At 41.5% G+C, this 25,969-nt stretch overlaps 1 protein-coding gene across 5 annotated transcripts in view; it reads right to left on the reverse strand.

Moving 5' to 3' along the window:
• PTPN4 (protein tyrosine phosphatase non-receptor type 4) overlaps positions 1-25,969 on the reverse strand; it is a 172,556-nt gene that overhangs the window by 44,215 nt on the left and 102,372 nt on the right. For all 5 annotated transcript variants that reach the window (XM_061609187.1, XM_061609185.1, XM_061609186.1 and 2 more), the window contains 6 exons: positions 24,984-25,142; positions 13,202-13,364; positions 11,835-11,918; positions 11,696-11,752; positions 9,126-9,282; positions 635-801 (listed from right to left, as the gene is read on the reverse strand). In XM_061609187.1, the coding sequence (XP_061465171.1) occupies positions 635-801; positions 9,126-9,282; positions 11,696-11,752; positions 11,835-11,918; positions 13,202-13,364; positions 24,984-25,142 (787 nt within the window). The remainder of the gene's footprint in view (positions 1-634; positions 802-9,125; positions 9,283-11,695; positions 11,753-11,834; positions 11,919-13,201; positions 13,365-24,983; positions 25,143-25,969) is intronic.

Below are 25,969 nucleotides of genomic sequence, written 5' to 3' on the forward strand. Positions count from 1 at the left end.
GACCATGATGTCTGGGACTGGTGGAAGTTGTACTCCAAAATATCTGGAGGCATCACACTGACAACTGAGCAGATGGTCAGTACCATCTCTGACTGTACCAATAGCCCATTCATGAATATTGAAGAAGAGCAGCATTGTCAATAGATGACTGGTGCCATTAGGGGGCATAACTCTGGCTGCATGCTTAACACTACATGAATTTTATGAATAGAACCTATGCATATAGTTCTGGGGGATGACTGTGGAATGTTTTGGATTACATTCTGCTACTTAACCCATAAAAAACAGATGCAACAGTTAGCCAGGAAGCACTCAGAGGTACTTGCCTGTAGCAATTAAGAGAGGCTCACCTTCACTCTGAAAAAACAGGCATTAGATAATCATAATTTTTTTAAAAAACCCAAAAACCTGGTTTTGAAAGATCTAACAAGATCTAACAAGGGCCCACAAATGTTTGTGAAGAAAGGGAGAAAGGGGAGGGGGGACGGATGCAAACTTTGTAACATATTGCTTGCCCTCATAAAACTAATTTTGTTGATCTAGCTATAGGTTATCTGCTAGCCCCAAGGGTAAAGGATTCTCAGCTGGAAGGCACATCATGATGCACATAATCCCCAGGAAATGCATGACTTACATCAAACTGAGCCAGGACAGTTCCAGTGATTAGCCCCTCTGCCAGCTGAAACACTGATTCCCTCAGAGCATTATCATCCTGGTGGGCACCATCTAGCGGAGACTTCTCAGGGATGTACTGGAAATCTGGCTCACTCTCCAACTTTTCTTCTACCACATCATAAACAGCTACAAGAAACCAGAAGTAGCATAACAACCGAGGAAGGGGGAGAACTGTACAAAACTGTGGACTGTTGCTTCAGTGAAAACTCATCCATTCAAAGGCAATTAATATGTTATTTGTGAATAAGGAACTTTAGAGATTTTTTTTTAAATACAGATTTTTATAGTATGGTATAGACAACCAACATCACAAGAAGATTGAGTTATCAACTACTGTGTGCTGTTCTGTACAAATACGTGGTCAGCAGTGATGGTACATCTGAAGAACTCTGTTTACGATATGCATACGAACAGTTAAGAAAAAATGTTAGCTTCAGTAAAGTATACTTCCAAATATTAACTGTAGTAATATTTATAGTGAGATACTACAAAATCTATTTACAGATCAATCCAAATCCCTGGCTAGGAGCAGAATATCCACCACTAAAACTAGTCCTAGTTTTTAAATCAGCCATGGTGGAAGGTGGAGGAAGTTTCTCACAGATTTTTTGTTGCACCAGCTCAAAGCTGATGCAGCTGAGGGGCCTGAAGATCAGATCCCTCATGGTATCCAAAGTCTGCAGTGCCCACCATTAAGCACAGAGTTTCAGGGCTTTCCGCAAGTTGGGCTCCTTCACATACATTAGCATGGGAGCCACATCTGCATCTGTAGTGAATCACACAACTGGAAGATCATATGAAGGAACACACAAATGCATGGACCATTTCTACACAATAGGTGTGCTAGACTGCAAAAGATCCAGGCAACTGATCCATGTGGTTGCTTCCTTCTTCCACTTCTGTGGAATCACATCATGACAAGGGAACTCTTGTCAAACACCCTGCAGCAGAGAAACAGAACTCAAGACTAGGCACAATATTCACAAAAGGTTTATCAAATTTGATTAAAATTGATTAGATTGAATTTGTTTATGTAATGTCAAACCACACATTTAAACCCAAATAAAAGCTCTGGTTACCCACTCCTTTGTGCAACTATCTGGTAAACTTTTCAGCTTTGCATTTCATTAACCAGAGGTGAGAGGGTTAATTAAGGACAGAAAAGGCCTAATTTTACTAGAATGCATGCTGTTATCACTTAACAATCACTCTGTATACATTTCCTGCCTGGAAACAACATGTGCTATACACAAACGTGCTAGACAGTGTTTGCCGAATACAAGCATATTTTATTAGTAAAGCTTGGAACTAAAATGAATCTGCAAAAAGTGTGGAGGAGGAAATTATGGCTTTTCACTAAATTCTACATTTCAAGGTCTTTTATTTAAGCTAATACTGCAATCAACACAGAGAGACTATTAGCTTGGCAAGTTAAATCAAAACACCTACCTAACTTATTTTCCGTGACTATGATGCAGTAAAGAATGTGAACTCAAATAATTACATAAATTGACAGGAATAACTGAATGAACTAAGTATCTCTTGCCATTTTCAACTGTTCTGTTTGAAGATCTTTTATTTCTTTTTGGCTACATAGTTCTTAAGTTATACATACGCAGTGAACAAAAATTAAATACCTCATAGATTACTGACAGCATGCCAGAATATATCTGAATTGGATCCTCAGCACTACCCCACAGTAGGGGTAGTTTAAATATGACATTCCTGTCCTCTCCTCCCCCCCCCAGCAGCCCTCCAGAAAGTATCTCCTAAGGGCCAGATGAAATCCCTGAAAATCAGGCAGAGACATTTTTCATAAACACAGAACACACCTCCGTCTGATTTTTGGCACCCTCCATGAGCACAGAAGGCACTCCTTCCCCCTCAGCCCCCTGTTCCATAGCCCACTCCATTAAACAGGGTTGCCCAACCCGCAGGTGAGAGACTTCATAAGAAAGCTAAAACTAAGATACTTGCAGCCAGATCCAATTCAGTTTCCTTGTTAGTTTAAATCCCATTAAGTTAAATGAGATTTATTTCCAATGAAGCAGGCATAGGCCTGCAGACTTAATTCTAGACCACTAGTTAACGCTAAGGGCCAAAAGAAATTATATTTAACATAGGCTTCCTTTAAAAACTGGACGTTTTGCCCAAATGAGAAAAATTAAATGGAGCACAAACTTTGATAAGAATAACTGACGTTGATAAGACAAGCAAAAATATTTTGAAGAACATTTTGCTACAAAAACACACACAAGAAATCCTTTAAAAACATCAGAAGCAGGAAATTAGCAAGGGAGGAAGTCAGACCATTATATGACAAGGTGTGAAATAATTTCTTAAGGAGAGGACAGAAAGACTGCAGAAGCTAAATGAACTCTTTACATTGTTCTGCAATGTGAAGAAGTTAGAGTTAGATGGACATACCCAAATCATTGGTTGTTTGGGGGGGGGGCATCTAAAGAACTAAGTCAAATAAAAGGTGAAAAGCTCTACAGCTAATTGAATAATAAAAAACAACCAGTCACTGGGTGTGGGTGATGTAAGGGTTCTACAGAAGAATGAGAAAAAATATGCTACTCACTAAAATCAGCAACTATGCCAACATATTGAAACCCAGGAAATTACAGGTACATTAGCTTAATCTGTCCAATATAAATTGGTGGAAGCCAGTATTAGAGCTAGAATTATAACACATACAGAAGAACAAACCTTGCTAATTCAGAGTAACTTTGACTTCCACAAAACACTTCTGCTTCACCAAGTTTTTAGAATGTTTTGAGTGTGCCAAACAAATATTAGGTGGGGGGTGATCTCGTAGACAATATATATTTAAACTTCCAAACAACTTTTTCCCTAAAGTTACTCACCAAAGAGTCCTGAGTAAACTTATAAGACACACGATAAGAGGACAATTCCTCTTATGGATCTGTAACTAGTTAAAGAGTTGCAAGTAAAATTCATGAACAGGATGTTTTCACAGTAGAGGAAAACTGTGTGGGGGGGGTCTCAGTAATTTGTACTGGTACTGGTACTATTTAACCTCTTGAAAAATTATTTGAAAATGGGGCAAGCACCATGGTGGCCAAATCTGTGGATAACTTCAAGTTATTCAGGACTGGTGAAAACCCAAGCAGATTGAGAATTACTCCAGAAAAATCCCTGTAAATTGGTTGATTAAGGAACAAGCTGGCAAATAAGGTTCAAGGTAAAAAGAATTATGAATGTGTTTGTGGGGGCAAGGAATCCTACCCTCATATACACTGATGAAGCGTGAAATGTTAGGGAATAACCAGGAAAGAGACTGTGAGGTTAATGTGTAGAGCACAATAAAAGTCAACCCAACATGCAGTAGCAATGAAAATAGCAAAGTAATGAAATTTAGGAAAGACTGAAAATAAAGCCACCAGTATTATAAATCCACACTGTGGCTGCATTTGGAATACTGTGTACAGTTCTGGCCATGCACCTCAAATGATATCAAAGAATTAGAAAAGAAACAGAAAAGGAAACAAGATGATCAGTGATACTGAAACAGCTTCTGCATGAGGAAAGGCTAAAATATTGGGATTTTTTTTAGTCTGCATGAGGAAAGGCTAAAATATTGGGATTTTTTTTAGTTTAGGACAAAGGTGACTAAGAAAATAGAGATTCAGCAGGCGCCTTCTATATTAACTTTCAAACATTTGCTGAAAACTTCTCTTTGCTGTCAGGCTTATGCAGAGGATTAAGAAAAACATTTTCCATAATAGTCAGCTGGTGATCCATTTACATTTTTGTATTGTTTTTATTGTATTATTACTGCTGTAAAACACTTTGATATTTTTTTATGAAACTGCAGTATACAAATATTTTTATAAATAAAAAGAAATGACAAGATACATATAAAACTCTGAATAGCAAGGAGAAAGCAGACAGATAAATATTAGTTCATCTTTTATACTACAAGAACTTAAGGTCACACAATGAAATTGACTGACAGTTCATTAAAGGCAAATAAGAGTTAAATTATTTACACAGCATGCAATTAACTGACAGAATTCGCTGCTGCAAGGTGCTGTGATGGTTGCTGTTTAGGTGGCTTTAAAAGGGTATTAGATAAATTCATGGAAGATAGAACCATCAAAACCTATTAACCATGAAGGCTAAATGGCCATGTTCAGAGATATAGGTATGTCGTTCAATTCCGTTTTCCAAGGAGCAATAGGGAATGCCTTCTCAAAAGCATCTTCCTGATAATTATTAGATATAGGATGATGGACACTTAGTCTGATCCAGCAGCCCTCTCTTGTTATGTTCTTACTTAAGGTTCGGTTCACACCACACTTAAAAATATTTTTACGCATAGATCAAGACATAGGATCAAACATACGTTTGCTATTTTTGTTTACTTTTATAAATCAGCCTCCAATCAAACACTCAAAGCTAGTTACCCTTTAACATAATAGCTTCCAGTCTATGTGAAATGATACAAAAGAAAAAGAGAGAGAAGAGGAAACAAACCTCTCCTTTTAGAGGAATAATTAAGTTATCCTTACTAGCAGCTGCCCCTTTTAGGATGCACATCTTAATGCGGTGAGGGGGTTTGAGAGTGTTGGAGAAGCTGAGAGCAATGCCGTCAGGAGTCTAGACCAAGAGACTAGATTCCTAGCAGGGGCACTCAAGGCGGAATGGTCAAAGCTGAGACACCAGACTAAGATGCATCCAAACTCAGAGGAAGGCAATCGTAAACCACCTCTGAATACCTCTTACCACGAAAACCCTATGAACAGAGTATCCAAAATGCTACACAAGATAGTGCTGGAAAATGAGACCCCCAGGTCAGAAGGCACTCACCAAGCTACTGGGGAAGAAAGGACAAGTACGAGTAGCACTGTGACTAATGATGCAGCTGGGTCAAAGCCGAAAGGAAGCTCAGAGGCTGATGAGCAATTAGGAGCTAAAACGCAAGGTCTGAACGAGTGATATCAATGAGATTAGAAGGGAAGCCTATTAACATAACCATCATCCAAGTCTATGTTCCAATGGCAAACGCAGAAGAAGAAGAATTGGAGAGATTTTACACAGAAGTACAGGAAGAAATTGATCACACACCAAAACAGTATGTGCTGATAATCACGGGGGACTGGAATGCAAAAGTAGGGAACAGAGAAGAAGTACAAGTTGTGGGAAATTGGGGCTTAGGAGATAGAAATGAAGCAGGAGAAAGACTTATTGAATTCTGTAAAGCCAATAATTTGGTTCTTGCAAATACATTTTTTGAGCAACCAAAAAGACAACTGTACACAAGGACATCATCAGATGGTCAATATAGGAATCAAATTGATTATATAATTTTATTTATTTATTTACTGTACTTATATACTGCCCCATAGCTGAAGCTCTCTGGGCGATTTACAGTAACTAAAAACATTAAAACAAATATACAAATTTAAAAACACATCTTTTAAAAACAATTTAAAACACAATTTAAAATTTTAAAACAATGTAAAAGACATGCTAAAATGCCTGGGAGAAGAGGAAAGTCTTGACCTGGTGCCAAAAAGATAACAGTGTTGGCGCCAAGCGCACCTCGTCAACAAGATCATTCCATAATTGGCAACAGAAGATGGAGAAGTTCCATACTTTCTGCAAAAACAAGACCAGGAGCAGACTGCAGTACAGATCATGAACTGGTCGTATCGAAAATCAGAATAAAGCTAAAGACGAACAAAGCAATCATAATTCCAAAATACAATTTAAATAACATCCCAGAAGACTATAAAGATCAAATAAGGAACAGATTGGAGGCTTTAAACTTAGTTGACAGAGAACCAGAAGAACTATGGAATGAAGTCAGAGACATTCTCAGGGAAGAATACAAAAAGACTAGTTAAAAAGAGAGAAAGACCTCAATGGATGACTGAAGAAACTCTTAAAATGGTTAAGAGAGAAGGAAAGCAAAAGCAAAAGGAGACTGAAACACGGTCAGAACCCTAAATGCAACAATACAACGACTAGTACGTAGGGACAAAGGGAACTATTACAATAGTTATTGTATAGAAATAGAAGAGGACAACAAATAGGGAAGAACAAGAGCCCTATTCCAAAAGATTAGAGAAATGAAAGGGAAATTTAAACCACGAGTAGGGATGTTGAATAATCAACAGGGGAACACACTGACTGACCGAGATGAAATAAAAGGAAGATGGAAGCAATACACTGAAGAACTCTATAAAAGAGATGCCAGGATGACAGATTCATTTGCGGAGGAACCATATGATGAAGAATCAGAAATTTTAGAATGTGAGGTGAAAGCTGCTCTTAAAATTCTTGGAAGAAACAAATCACCAGGAATAGACAGCATACTGATAGAGTTGCTACAAGCTACTGAGACTGAATCTGTCCAACGTTTGACAAAAATCTGTCAAGAAATATGGAAAATTAAACAATGGCCCACAGACGGGAAGCGTTCCATATACATCCCAATTCCAAAGAAAGGGGATCCCAGGGAATGCAGTAATTATCGAACTATTGCCTTAATATCCCATGCAAGTAAAGTAATGCTCAAGATTCTACAATAAAGGCTCTTACCATATATGGAGCGAGAAATGCCAGACATCGAAGCTGGATTTAGAAAGGGAAGAGGCACCAGAGATCATATCGTAAACATACGTTGGATGATGGAACAGAGCAAGGAATTTCAGAAGAAAACCACCCTGTGCTTTATAGATTACAGCAAAGCCTTCGACTGTGTAGATCATGAAAAACTATGGAATGCTTTAAAAGAAATGGGGGTGCCACAGCATCTGATTGTCCTGATGTGCAACCTACACTCTGGACAAGAGGCTACTGTAAGGACAGAATATGGAGAAACCGATTGGTTCCCCATCGGAAAGGGTGCAAGACAGGGGTGTATTTTATCACCCTATTTGTTTAATCTGTACGCAGAACATATCATACAGAAAGAAGGAGTGGACCAATATGAAGGAAGTGTGAAAATTGTAGGGAGAATTATCAATAATGTAAGATATGCAGACAATACCATACTACTAGCAGAAACCAGTAATGATTTGAAATGAATGCTGATGAAATTTAAAGAGGAAAGCACAAAAGAAGGATTACAGCTGAATGTCAAAAAGACTAAAGTAATGACACCAGATTTATGTAACTTTAAAGTTGACAATGAGGACATTGAACTTGTCAAGGATTATCAATACCTCGGCAGAGTCATTAACCAAAATGGAGACAATAGTCAAGAAATCAGAAGAAGGCTAGGATTGGGGAGGGCAGCTATGACAGAACTAGAAAAGGTCCTCAAATGCAAAGATGTATCACTGAACACCAAAGTCAGGATCATTCAGACCATGGTATTCCCGATCTCTATGTATGGATGTGAAAGCTGGACAGTGAAAAAAGCAGATAAGAGAAAAATCAACTCATTTGAAATGTGGTGTTGGAGGAGAGCTTTGCAGATACCATGGACTGCAAAAAAGACAAATAATTAGGTGTTAGAACAAATTAAACCAGAACTATCACTAGAAGCTAAAATGATGAAACTGAGGTTATCATACTTTGAACACATAATGAGAAGACATGATTCACTACAAAAGACAATAATGCTGGGAAAAACAGCAGGGAGTAGAAAAAGAGGAAGGCCAAACAAAAGATGGATTGATTCCATAAAGGAAGCCACAGACCTGAACTTACAAGATCTGAACAGGGTGGTTTATGACAGATGCTCTTGGAGGTCACTGATTCATAGGGTCGCCATAAGTCGTAATCGATTTGAAGGCACATAACAATAACAACAACAACTAGCAGCTGTGAGGATAAGTCCCCAAATTGCCCCCCAAACTCAGAGGAATCAACTAACAGAACAGAGAATTTTAATCTATGTAATCTGCCTCAGGACCTGCATTCCAGGTGGGAGGTGTACAACAAAAACAATTATTATTATTATTATTATTATGGAACGTGGGGCTATGTAACTTTAATGCCCCTATTACGTAGCAAGAAGAGTGATAAGGGCATGGGTAAAGGGGGGCATGAAGAGAGGGCAAAAAGTATGGCACACCTGAAAATGAGGAACAATTATTCTTGTTGTTAGTATAGTACAAATAATCTTTGTATTTTAGCACTGACTAACTTTTTGCATCTCTCACCTTACATTTTTCTCCTTTATGTATTTGCTAATTAAGATTTCTCTTCATGCATCCAATGGAGTGGACTTGCGTCCACAAAAGCTTATACCAAGATAAATGTTAGCCTTTAAGGTGCCACAAGGCTTTGATTGCTTTTGCTGTGAGATATTTAACACAACTCCCCCTCTGGTATTTTTAGACAGTAGTCTAAATCTGTAGCCAAGTTAAGGACAGCAGGAGACATGACATTTCATAACAAATGTTCTGAAAGAAGCATGGTAAAACACAGGGAAAAGTACACATTTTTCTACAGATAAAATTACTCACCATTGGGTCGAACTAGGAGCACAAGTTCCCCTGAGTGCCGCTCACAGCTAGCTTTAATAAACATAACAACTTGATCATGTGTATGTTCTGATATATCCCTGCCATTGATCAGTACAACCTGATCTCCTTCATTCAAACGAGGGACACAAACATCTGCCTGTAACATGAAACAAGTGTTTTATGCAGAAGGCATTATACGTAAGGGTTTACTGTCTTATTTTTAAGTAATTGTTTAAAGAACCCAGTATCAAGATATGGGGGTGAAGCTGACTTAACTTTTTACACCAGCTTAGCATTATGAGCCTGCCCTTCCCTAGGCACAGCCATGAAAAGTTCAGAAACTTTTGCTTCCATTTTTTTAATTAAAATTAGCTTGCTGTGTCATCTGAACCCAGAGAAACTTAGTTAGCCTTTAATATGATTTGGGGAGACAAGTCAACTTCAAACCATTGTTTATAAAGCTGGTTTGTTTACACTACCCATAGTTAAGATTAACCACAGTCTAGCATTCAGACAATAAGCTAAACTTCACTTAGTCCAAAATGGAAGCTGAAATCTTCCAACTGTTCCTCATTGCCTCACCAGAAGAGATTCTTCATTTTTATTTTTTTATTTAAAATATTTCTATCCCTCCCTTCTGCCCTATGATAGGGCATTCAAGGCAGCTCACAATAAAATCATACACGGTAAAAAACATTAAAATAGATAAAAACATATAAAATAGTTAAGAAATCTAGGGGAGTGATATTAAATGGATACTAAAGAGGACACATAATGAGAAGACATGATTCACTAGAAAAGACAATAATGCTGGGAAAAACAGAAGGGAGTAGAAAAAGAGGAAGGCCAAACAAGAGATGGATTGATTCCATCACCGAAACCACAGACCTGAACTTACAAGATCTGAACAGGGTGGTTCACGACAGATGCTGTTGGAGGTCGCTGATTCATAGGATCGCCGTAAGTCATAATTGACTTGAAGGCACATAACAACAACAAAGAGGTAAAACTACAAAGGAGCTCCAGGACAAGATGGTTTTCAGGATTCTCCAGAATGCCATCAGAGAGACTTTTGAAAACCATCTTGTTCTAGAGATTCTTGCATCTCACTGCCATATGAGCTGGGAGTGTGGGAGGCTAGGCTCATTTACATAACGCTAAGCCTCTTTTTAGTATTACATCTGAATGCAGCCATTGAAGAATCTGATTTCAATAATCTTAGAATAGAAGTATCACAAAATATTACTGGCAATGGAGTAGCAGAAGGATAGTTACTTGCGCATTAAATTATGGCCTATTATTATCCTAGTAAGGCTGAAATGAACTAACACTCTATGGGAGGAACTGAGATGAGAGCCCTTTGGAGAGTTAATTGTTTTCTGTCTCAAGCAACAGGAGAGGAAGACAGTACCCACTTGGGGGTGTCCTGGTGCCCACTGGAGAAATAATCTTCTCTAAGTAAGAATGAAATATAGCGGCAGAAGGAAAGCAATGTGAATGGAATAATCATAGAAATGAAGAAAATATTTCTATATACAGAATGGATAATTTTCAAACAGCCCCTGTACAGAGGTCCATAACAGCACAAAACGTAATAACGGCAAATAGAACTTCTGGCTGTAATACTAACCCACTTACTTGTGAGTAAGCCCCATCGAATTCAACATAACTTACGTCTGAGCAGTAATAATTAGAACTGCACTGTTTTTAAAAGCCTGCAACAATTTTGAATCTAGTGGAATGGGGCTGTTGATATAACTATAATCAAGATAATCTGGGTTTATACATTATATTACATTTATATACATTTTCTTTATATCAAAACTACTGACAGCTTTCTCCTATTACAATATATGTTATAATTTATACAGCTATAAATGATTTTACTCGCATCAAACAGGAGTATAACAAATAGGGATCTCAAACAAATGAATATCAGGGCATAATGTAACATCCAAAATCTTGTTTAGGAGATTTCATCCCCAGAGACTGAATATCTGAAAAAAATAAAGACTCAGACCTGTTTAATGGTTTATGAACCTTGGCTTAACCCAAGTTCTCATTTTCAGGTTTAAACCAATATATTTATTATTTATTTATTTATTACATTCATACCCTGCACCTTTCTTTCACCATGGAACCCAAGGCGGCATACATGTTCCTAAGCACTGACCAGACCCAGACCTGCTTAGCTTCAGCAAGGTAGTGGTGGCGGCCTCATGTGCCTTCAGACCATAGCCTGGGATATACACATTTTTGGAAGCAGAGCACATGCACACACACCCCACACACAGAGGATTATTTACATATCTTGTAAGAGTAGAACACTGAGTGATAGGATACTTTAAGATACTTTATCTTTGATCGGGTACATACTACAGCAAATTGTGAATTCTTTTACATCACAGCACTGGAGGTTCTCTGTTAGATTCCCATTAGACTATTTATGATACTGGCATGTTTTGAACATAAGATTGCGATATACAGGCAGGAGATAAGCAAAGTGAATGAAAAGAGCTCTGAGAGACTATAACTAAACAGCAATCACTGCAAACTCTCTAACAACTTACAGGAGTTCCTGGTGCCACCCTGGACACTATGACAGGCATCTTCTGATCATATCCACCCTTTAAAAGAAAGGTCAATAATTAAAAGAACATACAGCATCCAAGTATATACAAAGCTATATGAAAGAGCAGATTTTAATACCTTTACATTGAAACCAAACCTTCCATTTTCATCTGGTCTCATTCTGATCAGAACAAGATTGTCATGGGGAATCCCACCATTGGGCTGAAAATGAAAACATTATATTATTATTCTCTCTCTACACCTGAATTTCTTTAGAGAGAGCCTATTTAATCCCAAAGTGATCTATAATGCATGATCTATTATATAGCTAGTTAAAGTAACAATGAGAGCACAACTGTTTTAGGGTGAGAGTGGAGGGGCAGAAAGAAAGGTAACTTATATCTAATCCTAAAACATTTACTTGAAAACCAGTATGCATGTAAGCACATGTTTCCAAGTTCCAAATTTCTTTATATCCCCTTTGAAATTTTCTTGAAAGTATAAGCTGTTAAGTATTGACTTCTCTGATGCCAAAATGGCTGAAGTGCATTGCCAGAAAATGTACTATAAGCACTTATAATCTAGGTTTCCCAAAGTTTAATGGAAGTTGTGTGACTCACTGAATGGTATGTGGTGTGTGCAAATAAGGAAATTATATTGTGTACTATAAATGTTTATATAGTTTTTTTATAAGTTATAAAACAATTGCTTCAGGATGCCTCATGGGAAGAGATTCATAAATAAAATATTACAAATTAATATAGCTTATAAAATATCCCATAGTTACTCCACAAACATGTAACTTAGGATTGGCCTTATATTGTTTCTATACTTTTAGCTCCATTACCCATAAAATAAGAAATATATAAAAAAGGATTTTATTGACTCAGATTCTATTTTACCAAGAATATAAACTGGGGTAGGAAACCTGTGGCTTTCCAGATGTTGTTGGGCTCCAACTCCCTACAGCCGCAGCCACCGTGGCAAATGGTAAAGGATAACAGGAGTTGCAGTCCAGCAACATCCGGCGCTCCTTACACATAAAACTCAGCAGGCACTATATGGGACTAAGGTGAGTAATAAAGAAGAAATAATTATAGCTGGCAAGAACCATCTCCTTTTTATATGAATATTCTTTTTTTATGGACTCCATTCTGTAGTACCCTACAGAATCTTTTTTTTCTGAATTCATTTTTAGCAGTAAAGTCTCATGCAGATTGCAGAGCTGTGAACAGTATTCTGTTGAATGGCGAAAGAAGCCTACAAATAGTTAACAGTTTTGTAAAATATTTTCAATGAAAGTCTACAAACACATTAGGTAAGCTACATATACATATTATTTACATGTCAATATTTTCAAATGTACGTTAAATAAACAATATTTTCAAATATTTACATGTCAATATTTTCAAATGAATCTAGTGACACTGATCAATTGATTTCCCCCCTCCCTCAAAGTAGGATCTTGATTCAAACCAAACCAACAAATTTGAAGCAGCTCTTACTGTTGATTTTTCAGGAGATGAAGAATCATCATCATATGTTTCACTGATATGGTTATCTAGTTCCTGTTGAGAATGTGAATAATGAATTTGGTTCCAACTATTCTTTTTAGATTGTTTAGGTGGCAGTGCAGGTGGTTGCCCATCTACAGAGGTCTCTTGAGATCTACATGCAAAATAAAAAGAAAGTTCTGAACTGCATGCTAAATAAAGAGACTATATCACTAAAAGGACTTTGTTATTTTGGTGTGTGGCACATTATAGTACAAATAATGAAAAATATAGTTCAATGTGAAACAGAATATACAACTGTATGCATGAATGGGAGGTTTACTTGCACTGAAGAGCTTTCCCAACCCTTCTTCTTCATTGCAACCCCTTCGAAAGCCTCTCCTGTAGTGTTAGGACAGCCTAAGGAAAGGCCTGGCACATGGGGTGCTGCAATAGGAGATTACTGCATTTCTGTATGCTGTAGCTATACTATTTAAAGCCACTTTTAAATTAAAAAATCAGAAAAACCAGAAATGATACGAGGGACCTGCAATAAAATGTTGCAGTGCAGATTGCTCCTGTTCAGGGCTCTAGACCAGCCTTTCCCAACCAGTGTACCTCCGGATATTGTTGGACCACAACTCCCATCAGCCTCAGCCAGCATTGCCAATGGTCAGGAAACATGGGAGTTGTGGTCCAACAACATCTGGAGGCACACTGGTTGCGAAAGGCTACTCTAGACACTCAACCATGCATTTTTCTAGGATACTCCATTCTACTTCCGTCTTCCTTCCTTCCTCCACTCTATTTCACTTCCCACTTCCTTCCAACAACCAGCATTCTGTGCACACTAAACAGAGTCTTCATTGGGCCTTTTTTATTTTGACCCTTCCTTAAGGCTTTTTCTTCTAAAAATTATAGGTATTTCTGCAAAAGTTTGGGTTCCCCCTAGCCTGCTTCTACCACCCTCTTCTACATGGATGGTGTCTTGTGGCTAAATAAGGGTCAAGGCGAGTTAAGCAGCAGAGCGAAAAGAGGGTAAGTAGCTCCCATTTATTCCATTATTTAATTGAATTAAAACAGCTCAGAGCAATAAGTAATAAGGGCAGCCCAAGGTCACCCTGAGCTAGGAGCCAAATCCTGAAAGAACCTATATCTTAGGAGACAGATCCTAGGAGAAGGAAGCCTATAGAAAGCTAGTGTTCAACACCACCCTAGCAGGAAAGCTTCAGGGGACACTGTAAACATGGCTAAATTCCAGTCGGAGAGAAGGGGGAAAAGGAAACTCCACCGACACATACAGGGAGAGAGTCAGCTCAGTCCTTGCTAAAAAGGGCAGCTACAGCCTTCCTGAAACACAACCACAAGCTCTGTTTCCCTAGATTAAAGAAAGGGCACGCTGTTCTAGGTGGGAAAACAACAAACAAAAAAGACTTGCCTGGAAGTCGCAGCCCCTTGCCTAGATTAAAAGCAGCCAAAAGCTTAAACAGCCCCGCCCCTCGCTCAGGAAGGAAGCCTGCCTTCCTGCCTTCAAAGGAAGGAAGCCTGAGATAATACTAAAGAGTTAAGCCCCAGCTGATAGTTGAGCCATCAGCCTCAAGTAACACATCACTGGCTGGCAGCAGTAGCTGGGAGGAACCAGCAACACATATAAAGTCAGAGCACCCTAGCAAGGGAGCCTGCTCCACAAGTTAGAGGGGGCCCCAGCTGACGAAGCGTCAGGGCCCCAGCTGACGAAGCGTCAGGGCCCCAGCTGACGAAGCGTCAGGGCCCCAGCTGACGAAGCGTCAGGGCCCCAGCTGACGAAGCGTCAGGGCCCCAGCTGACGAAGCGTCAGGGCCCCAGCTGACGAAGCGTCAGGGCCCCAGCTGACGAAGCATCAAGGCGAGTTAAGCAGCAGGGCGAGTTCGGCAGCAGAGCGAGGAGGCCAGGGCCCCTCACTCTGCCCTTCTGTTCCCTGACCTCAACTAAACCGCAGTCTCCAACCCATTGACGTAATAAACCTTAAACAAAACTATGCAGGTAAGAAGCCAGCAGGGGTGTGGGGGCTTTCCAGTGTTTTGCACCGCCTGCAGCATGTATGACTATCTGCCTGTTGGACAGAAGTCGTGGGTGTGCTCTCGGTGCAATGAGCTCCTGGCTCTCCGGGAACGACTTCATTTCCTTGAGGCCAAGGTGGCGGACCTGGAAAAGCGGAGAGAGGCAGAGAGGTGTGTGGAGGAGGCCTTCAGGGACGTTATAGCTGTGTCCCACTCCAACGATGATAGCTCTCCTGCTATCATGGAGAACGATGGTCTCGGGGAAGGAGAGCATCCAGCTGAGGAAGAGGGAAACGATCCCTTAGAAGGGACCCATTCCTTGGGGTCTGAGCAGCTATCCTCTCATGCCGAGGATATATCTCCAGGGGATGGAGGGATCCTTGTAGTGGGTGATTTGATCATTAGGAACATAGACAGTGGGGTGTGTGATGGGCGTGTAGACCGCAAGGTGTTTTGCCTGCCTGGTGCGAAGGCTGTGGATATTGCCCGTCGTTTAGATAGTTTGGTAGACAGTGCTGGGGAGGAGTCAGTGGTCGTGGTGCACGTTGGCACCAACAACATGGGGAAATGCAGCCGTGAGGTCCTGGAAGCAAAATTTAGGTTGCCAGGTAGGATGCTGAAAGCCAGGACCTCCAAGGTGGCTTTCTCTGAAATGCTACCAGTTCCACGCGCAGGACCAGCCAGAAAGGCCCAGCTTTGCAGTCTCAATGCGTGGATGAGACGATGGTGTCGGGTGGAAGGGTTTGGATTTGTTAGGCACTGGGGAACATTTTGGGACAAGCCGGGCCTGTACAAAAGGGACAGGCTGCACTTGAACCAGAATGGAACCAGACTGCTGGCACTTAAAATTAAAAAGGTAGCAGAGCAGCTTTTAAACTGACTGAGGGGGGAAACCCGACAGGAGCTGAGAAAGGTCCGGTTCGGAATAAACCTCCCCCCTGGGATAAAAACCAAAGAAATGATGAAATTTTAAAAGGGGTAGGCCTAGAAGTAGACATTGTGAGAGCAGGGGCACACCATATAAATTCAGAAGAGCAAAATTACCACAGGCCAAACCACAAGTGCCAAAGACACTTGAAGAGAGACACTGCTTACAAGTGCCTGTACGCTAATGCTAGGAGCCTCCGAACCAAGATGGGAGAACTGGAGTGCTTGGTCTTAGAGGAGAGCATTGATATAGTGAGCATAACGGAGACCTGGTGGAATGGAGAAAACCAGTGGGATACGGTTATCCCTGGATACAAACTATATCGGAAGGACAGGGAAGGACGTATTGGTGGCGGAGTCGCTCTATACGTGAAAGAAGGCATTGAATCCAGCAAGCTTGAAACCCCAAAAGAGGCAGACTCCTCCACAGAATCGTTGTGGGTGGTGATACCATGCCCCAAGAGGGACTTAATACTGGGAACGATCTATCGTCCCCCTGATCAAAATGCTCAGGGAGACCTTGAGATGAGATATGAAATTGAGGAAGCATCCAAACTAGGAAATGTGGTAGTAATGGGTGACTTCAACTTCCCGGACATAGACTGGCCACATATGTGTTCCAGTCATGACAAAGAAGCAAAGTTTCTAGATATTCTAAATGACTATTCCCTAGACCAGTTGGTCATGGAACCGACCAGAGGGATGGCAACCCTGGACTTAATCCTCAGTGGGGACCGGGACCTGGTGCGAGATGTAAGTGTTGTTGAACCAACTGGGAGCAGTGACCACAGTGCTATTAAATTAAACATACATGTAAATGGCCAATTGCCAAGAAAATCCAACACAGTCACATTTGACTTCAAAAGAGGCAACTTCACAAAAAGGAGGGGATTGGTAAAAAGAAAGCTGAAAAACAAAGTCCAGAGGGTCACATCACTCGAAAATGCTTGGAAGTTGTTTAAAAACACTATATTAGAAGCTCAACTGGAGTACATACCACAGATCAGAAAAGGTACCGCCAGGGCCAAGAAGATGCCAGCATGGTTAACGAGCAAAGTCAAGGAAGCTCTTAGAGGCAAAAAGTCTTCCTTCAGAAAATGGAAGTCTTGTCCGAATGAAGAAAATAAAAAAGAACACAAACTCTGGCAAAAGAAATACAAGAAGACAATAAGGGATGCTAAAAAAGAATTTGAGGAGCACATTGCTAAGAACATAAAAACCAACAACAAAAAATTCTATAAATACATTCAAAGCAGGAGACCATCTAGGGAGGCAATTGGACCCTTGGATGATAAGGGAGTCAAAGGTGTAACTAAAGAATGATAAGGAGATTGCAGAGAAGCTAAATGAATTCTTTGCATCTGTCTTCACAGTGGAAGATATAGGGCAGATCCCTGAACCTGAACTAACATTTGCAGGAAGGGATTCTGAGGAACTGAGACAAATAGTGGTAACGAGAGAGGAAGTTCTAGGCTTAATGGACAATATAAAAACTGACAAATCACCGGGCCCGGATGGCATCCACCCGAGAGTTCTCAAAGAACTCAAATGTGAAATTGCTGATCTGCTAACTAAAATATGTAACTTGTCCCTCGGGTCCTCCTCCATGCCTGAGGACTGGAAAGTGGCAAATGTAACGCCAATCTTCAAAAAGGGATCCAGAGGGGATCCCGGAAATTACAGGCCAGTTAGCTTAACTTCTGTCCCTGGAAAACTGGTAGAAAGTATTATTAAAGCTAGATTAACTAAGCACATAGAAGAACAAGCCTTGCTGAAGCAGAGCCAGCATGGCTTCTGCAAGGGAAAGTCCTGTCTCAGTAACCTATTAGAATTCTTTGAGAGTGTCAACGAGCATATAGATAGAGATGATCCAGTGGACATAGTGTACTTAGACTTTCAAAAAGCGTTTGACAAGGTACCTCACCAAAGACTTCTGAGGAAGCTTAGCAGTCATGGAATAAGAGGAGAGGTCCTCTTGTGGATAAGGAATTGGTTAAGCAGAAAGCAGAGAGTAGGAATAAACGGACAGTTCTCCCAATGGAGGGCTGTAGAAAGTGGAGTCCCTCAAGGATCGGTATTGGGACCTGTACTTTTTAACTTGTTCATTAATGACCTAGAATTAGGAGTGAGCAGTGAAGTGGCCAAGTTTGCTGACAATACTAAATTGTTCAGGGTTGTTAAAACAAAAAGGGATTGCGAACAGCTCCAAAAAGACCTCTCCAAACTGAGTGAATGGGCGGAAAAATGGCAAATGCAATTCAATATAAACAAATGTAAAATTATGCATATTGGAGCAAAAAATCTGAATTTCACATATACGCTCATGGGGTCTGAACTGGCGGTGACTGACCAGGAGAGAGACCTCGGGGTTGTAGTGGACAGCACGATGAAAATGTCAACCCAGTGTGCGGCAGCTGTGAAAAAGGCAAATTCCATGCTAGCGATAATTAGGAAAGGTATTGAAAATAAAACAGCCGATATCATAATGCCGTTGTATAAATCTATGGTGCGGCCGCATTTGGAATACTGTGTACAGTTCTGGTCGCCTCATCTCAAAAAGGATATTCTAGAGTTGGAAAAGGTTCAGAAGAGGGCAACCAGAATGATCAAGGGGATGGAGCGACTCCCTTACGAGGAAAGGTTGCAGCATTTGGGGCTTTTTAGTTTAGAGAAAAGGCGGGTCAGAGGAGACATGATAGAAGTGTATAAAATTATGCATGGCATTGAGAAAGTGGATAGAGAAAAGTTCTTCTCCCTCTCTCATAATACTAGAACTCGTGGACATTCAAAGAAGCTGAATGTTGGAAGATTCAGGACAGACAAAAGGAAGTACTTCTTTACTCAGCGCATAGTTAAACTATGGAATTTGCTCCCACAAGATGCAGTAATGGCCACCAGCTTGGATGGCTTTAAAAGAAGATTAGACAAATTCATGGAGGACAGGGCTATCAATGGCTACTAGCCATGATGGCTGTGCTCTGCCACCCTAGTCAGAGGCAGCATGCTTCTGAAAACCAGTTGCCGGAAGCCTCAGGAGGGGAGAGTGTTCTTGCACTCGGGTCCTGCTTGCGGGCTTCCCCCAGGCACCTGGTTGGCCACTGTGAGAACAGGATGCTGGACTAGATGGGCCACTGGCCTGATCCAGCAGGCTCTTCTTATGTTCTTATGTTCTTAAGGGTCCACACTCAAGAGAATAAATTTGCTATTATTATATAGTAAAAATGTATAAAGAATCCTACACACCCCTCCTTTAAAATATATTTTTATGTAAGAAAAAGTATTAAATTCACAAGGTCATTAAATTAAATCTTACAATAAAAAGTAAGCACAACAAACCAATATGTTGCTTTTGGTTCTCTTAAAGATACACAACAGTCCTATATAAAGGAATTCACTCTCAGATTTTAACTCTCCCATTTGCTAGTTGAACAAATGTTATATTGTACCATAAGTGTAATCAGAAAAGGAAGAGGTTCTCAGGAACCCCCTTTTTATTGCATGTTTGAACATTTGCACTTGCTTCAATCCATGCACACTAAAAGCAATCTGTACCAAGTGCTCTGATGAAGGACAAGCTGAAAGGCGGCCTGATTATACATGTAACTTGACATGTCTGTAGGCCACATCTGGTCAGTAACTTCTTCAAACGAATAATCAACTTACAGTACATGAACTTCATTGGCAAATTTAAAGACCCAAGGAACTTTCACTTATCCATACTGTAAAACTGGAAATTTTTATGTGGCTTTCACAATCTGACATATTCAAGATCAAAAATTATACCTGCACCTGTCACTGAATCACTACAAACATTTCAAATCAGCATGAATTCACTCTTTAATAATAATAATAAAATAATAAAATAAAATTTTATTTGTTAGTCGCCTATCTGTCTGAACTAACGGACACTCTAGGCGACATACAAAATACAATATACAAATCAATATACAAACAACAGCCACAACATCGATTAATCTAAAACCATCCTTCAATTAATACATCATAAAACTAGTCCACCCCAAAAATCCCATAGGCCTGCCTGAATAGCCAGGTCTTTAAGGCTCGGCGAAAACCCGTCAGGGAGGAGGCATGTCGGAGGTCAAAAGGAAGCGAGTTCCAGAGGGTGGGGGCCACAATCGAAAATGCCCTCTCTCTGGTCCGCACCAGCCTAGCTGTTTTGACCGGTGGGACTGAGAGAAGGTCTTGAGAGGCTGATCTTGTCTGGCGGCATGATTAGTGATACTGGAGGCGTTCCTTCAGATAAACTGGGCCGAAACCGTATAGGGTTTTAAAGGTCAACACCAACACCTTGAATTGGGCCCGGTAAACAACTGGTAACCAGTGTAGGTCTACCAACACTGGGGTGATATGATCCCGGCGACGGCTCTGCTTTATCAAGCGTGCCGCCACATTCTGTACCAGCTGCAATTTCCGGACCGTTTTCAAGGGTAACCCCACGTAGAGCGCATTACAGTAGTCTAAGCAAGAGGAGACCAGGGCATGTATCACTCGTGGGAGCAGATGTACAGGAAGGTAGGGTCGCAGCCTCTGTATCAGATGTAATTGATACCAAGCTGCCCGGCTCACTGCCAAGACCTGAGCCTCCATGGACATCTGGGAGTCGAGAATGACCCCTAGGCTGCGGAACTGGTCCTTCAGGGGTAATCTCACCCCATTAAGCACCACGTCAATGTCTCCCAGCCTTCTTCTGTCACCCACAAGCAACATCTCGGTCTTGTCGGGGTTTAGCTTCAGCCTGTTCTCTCCCATCCATCCACTTACGGACTCCAGGCACTTGGACAAGGTATTCACAGCCAACTCTGGTGAGGACTTAAATGAGAGATAGAGCTGAGTGTCATCCGCATATTGGTGACACTGCAGCCCAAAACCCCTGATGATAGCTCCCAGCGGTTTCACATAGATGTTGAATAGCATGGGGGAGAGGATAGAACCCTGTGGCACTCCACAATTGAGAGGCCAAGGGTCTGAAACCTCATCCCCCAATGCCACCCGTTGATGCCTATCGGAGAGATAGGAATGGAACCACCGTAAAACAGTGCCCCCTATTCCTAATCCCTCCAGGCGGTTTAAAAGGATACCGAGGTCAACGGTATCAAAAGCTGCTGAGAGATCCAGGAGGACGAGGAATGTGTATTCTCCCCTATCCAACGCCCTCCTCATATCATCCACCAGAGCAACCAAGGCTGTTTCAGTTCCATGTCCAGCCCTGAAGCCCGATTGGAAAGGATCTAAATAATCTGCTTCATCCAAGCGTGTCTGTAACTGTTTAGCCACCACTCGCTCAATCACCTTGCCCAAGAATGGTAAATTACAGACTGGGCGAAAGTTATTCAACTCTTGAGGATCCAAGGAGGACTTTTTCAAGATGGGCTTTATCACTGCCTCCTTGAGGGCTGATGGCATTGCACCCTCTTCCAAGGACGCATTTACCACTGCCTTGATCCCTTCGGCCAGTCTCTCTTTGCAGCTCATAATGAGCCACGAAGGGCAAGGATCAAGGCTTCACAGTAGAGAGCACCTTGTCCACTTCCTCAGAGGGAAGTGGCTGAAACCGATCCCAGCAGACCGGAATGCAACTGGCCGACTCTGGCCCACTGCCTGTATCCACGGCGTACGGAATCATGTTCTTCAGGCGTTCGATTTTATCGGCAAAGTGTTTAGCAAATGTGTCACAGGAGGCTTTGGAATGCTCCATGGGTTCCTGAGCAACTGGACCGACCAGGCTTCAGACCGCTTGGAACAACCTCCTGGGACAACACTCTGCCGACGCAATAGAGGCAGCAATGAATTGCCTCTTTGCTGCCTTTGTTACCACCTGGTAGGCCGCTATTGCCGCTCTAAAAAGTGTCCGATCGTCTTTGGCACAAGATTTCCGCCACCGGCGTTCTAGTCGTCTCACCTCCTGTCTCAGATCCCGCAACCGTGGTGTATACCAGGGTGCTGTCTGAGCTCTATTCAGAGGGAGAGGACGTTTCGGAGCCACCCGGTTTATTGCCCTAGTGATCTCCCTGTTCCACTCCACCACCAGGGTATCGACCGGGCGTCCTTCAGTCAGCTCCAAATCACCCAGCGCATTCAGGAATCCCTTAGGCTCCATCAGGCGTCTGGGGCGGACCATCCTAATAGGTCCTTGTCCCCTGCGGAGGGTGTGCGGCATTGAGAGGTCCATATTCACCAGGTAGTGATCTGACCATGACACAGGGTTAGAAGAGACAGCCCCCATTTTCAGAGCACTTTCCTCCCCTCCATGGATAATGAACTCTACAGACATATGAAACTAATTTGATACATGACTAATGGTTCTCCTGTCACATTTGCACAAGTGATAGTTACCTGACAATATCTCTTTCTACTTCATTTGTGGTCTGTCCAATTCCTGACCAGCACACTTGTTATTTATGACCAAAGTCATGTTCAAGTTATTTATTTTTCAAAATGCAATAGAGGAACTATTTTGAAGTGTATTACATGCTTATGCCTTTGTGTGGAAACAGACTATATGAAGTAATAAGCTACCATTTGGACTAGGTAAAGTAATACTGTGGTTGTGAGTGTAACACACTGTAATGCATTAACATAATGAATTGTGAGAACTAGGAATGAAGCTTTGAACAAAAACTTGCCTGCTTTATATTTGCCCAGTCAGCTTTGAATTTCCTTATGAATGCTTATACAATAGATGTGAAAGCAGACTATTTTGCAGTCAAAGCAGCTCTCTGTATTACTGCATTCAGCAATTTCCATAATCAAATAAAAAAGTAAAACACCTTACTCTAATAAGATGTTTGTGTTACATATATCTGATCTGTTTTGTAATATATTAACACAGTTTCATATTTGACAGACCAAAAATGGATTCTTAAAAATACATTTGGACTGTTTTGTCAAGCGTATGGTTTTTTCCTACTGCTTCCTTCACTATAAAAATATAGAGATGCAAAAGTACAGATACCTTGCAATACTTACTGACAAAAAATCATTTAAAATGGATAGATTCCGTGAGGTAGGGCCTGGCCACACAGCTATTTACACACATCGGCCATGGTTCAAATTAAAAATCCTATGCTCTAATTCAAGTCCCTTTAACTTGATATGCCAGTGAATTAACGTGGGACCTTCTAACATACAGATCTTGACTATGGCTCACTTGACTATAGTCAGGATGGACAACCATTTCTATGTCTCATATTACATAAACATCTAAAAATGTTGTCATGCTGCAGTAACTTGATCACAGACAGGTGCCGCAGTGAACTACAGTATTACGAGAAGCATTAGATGGGTGGCCCAGACGATCTGCACAGCGACAACCAAAACAGGCTGCAGCAGACCTCCAGCTTGGTTGGCTTGTCAGCCTTCGGGCCTCTGCCTCCCAGCCAACATATGGATTGCTGCTGCTTTGGCCACTGCTTCCCAGCCAATTAGGATGAAGAGTTGGTGCAGAAGGAGGAGCACAACAGGATGGATGCTGCCATCTCACCTGGCAATCTGCTGCTACAGCTGCCTCTAGCCACTTTCCTCATTCCCCTGCTGCTCCTCCTGCCAGACTGTCTCTTTATTCTAATAAACTGGGCGGCAGCATGAGGTGGAAACACGGTTTAAGCCTTTTGCAATCCTCCCTACCATTCTCCTTTGCACCTCCAACATGGGGTGGGAGAAGAAACGGGGGGGTAGGATTGTAAAATGCTTTTGATGACCTCTAAGGAGAGGGAGGTGGATTGGGCAAGAGGGTTAGGTGGTAGGGTGGGTGAGTGAGCAAAATGACAAGATCAGGGGCGGTAGACCCTAGTATTAATACAATTGCACTAAATGTTGTCATGCTGTAATTTGCAGAGCCACAGACAGATGGTGCTGCAAACTACAGTATAATGAGAAGCAGTGGATGGACAGCCCATGGAAGTCACAGAGGGGCAGCTAGAACAGGCTGCAGCAGGCCCACCGGCTCCTCTTCCTGCCAGCCTCAGGGCTGCTGACCCCGGGATCCAGATCCCCAAGCTGGCTGGCTACCAGCTGCCTTTCTCCAGTCTGGCCACCCAAGAAATCTGCTGCCCATTATAATGGAAAGTCGACCAGGGCAGCAGGAGGAAGAGCACAAGGAAGAAGAGGGCAACCTGAAGCAACAGCTGGCCAGCCTGTGAATCCACTGCTGCAGTGAATTAGAATGAAGAGTGATCAGGTAGAAAAGGGGAGGTCTAGGGGGTTACCATGGGGGAATGGGATTGGCAAGTGGAGTGAACAGTGGGGTACCTCCAAGTCTAAAAACAAAAACTGCTACTCATCACATATTCAATATGTATGTGGTACTTTGAACAGTGCTTCACATATATTCACCACACCCCCGTAAGGCAGATTACTATTATTCTTCCCATATTACAAATGGGCAGCTGACGTGTGTGCGCTATGGCACGGGGGGGGGACTTGTCTAACTTCTGACATACAGCTCTGTCTCAGCCTATATGCTATTTATTTATATTCTGCCTGTCCTAAAAAGATACACGTGCTATGTCAGTTTTCAGTTGGGGCTGTCAACCTATAAAAGATTATATAGAAGAAATTTAAATTTTTTGTTCGATTATAAAATAATAGAATTCAAATCCCCACACAGCCATGAAGCTCACTGGGTGACCTTGGGCCAGTCACTGCCTCTCAGCCTCAGAGGGAGGCAATGGTAAACCCCCTCTGAATACCGCCTACCATGAAAACCCCATTCGTAGGGTTGCTATAAGTCGGGATCGACTTGAAGGCAGTCCATCATCATCATCATCATCATCATCATTATAAAATAAAGCATTATAAAAACTACTTACGGTGATGACTCCAGAATAATACTGTTGGCCTGGGTTGAAGAAGGGGATCGGTGATTTGCAAAAACCTCACTCGGAGATGTATGGACTACATGGTCTACTAGATGTCCAACTGAAGATGGCCGTAAACGGTTTCCCTCTTGAGTAAATGCAGAGTTGCGACTGAACAGGGAAAGAACAGTAGTTCAGTAATGGGAAGTTTGTCAATACTTACATGTCTTATGCTTTTTTTAAAAAAAAACTTCTAAAACTTATATAGTGAATTCTGATAAATTCTAGTTGCTACTCCTGGCAGGAGCATCCCCCAAATGGAATTTGTTTAGAGGATACTATCACAGGCAGAAGGGGGTGGGGTGGTTTTCACCTATTCCCTCTGCAGCCTTTGGATCCTTCGAAAATCTGATCTAAAGGGTTAGGGGACCCTTCTAAACAGTGGAGGAGGTCTGCAGAGGGAGGGAAGAATTAGCATAAGTTGTTCTCCCTCCCTTCTGTCAGCAGGATCCTTCACTAGATCTAAAGTCTTCCATGAAAGGGAAGGCTAATTTTAGACCCAAGCCACTGTCTGCAATCCTAAATGCATGAAATTGACTGTTCCCTTTGACTTACATGGGATATATTCTCCATTTGTGTTTATAGTACCCAGCAACACACCATGGAAATCTATTATACACTTCCAAGGGAGAAGGGACAACATCCATTAATGGATAGACCACCATCACAAATCCTAATCTACATTACAGGCACTACTACTAATATTGCTCCCACATGTAAACTTCAGTTGTACATCTTTTTAAACTGTGCAAAATCTATTAAGAGTGTTATGAACAGTTTCACAAGCACCAACATACAGCCAAAAATAAAAATTGGGTTGTATCCATAAGAACAAAAGAGCTTGCTGAATCAGGCCAATGACCAATCTAGTCTAGCATCCTGTTTTCACAGTGGCCAACCAGATGCCCACAGGAAGCCTGCAAGCAGGACATAAGCAC

This window comes from Rhineura floridana, chromosome 2 (assembly GCF_030035675.1).
Source record: "Rhineura floridana isolate rRhiFlo1 chromosome 2, rRhiFlo1.hap2, whole genome shotgun sequence".
Classification (NCBI taxonomy): Eukaryota; Metazoa; Chordata; class Lepidosauria; order Squamata; family Rhineuridae; genus Rhineura; species Rhineura floridana.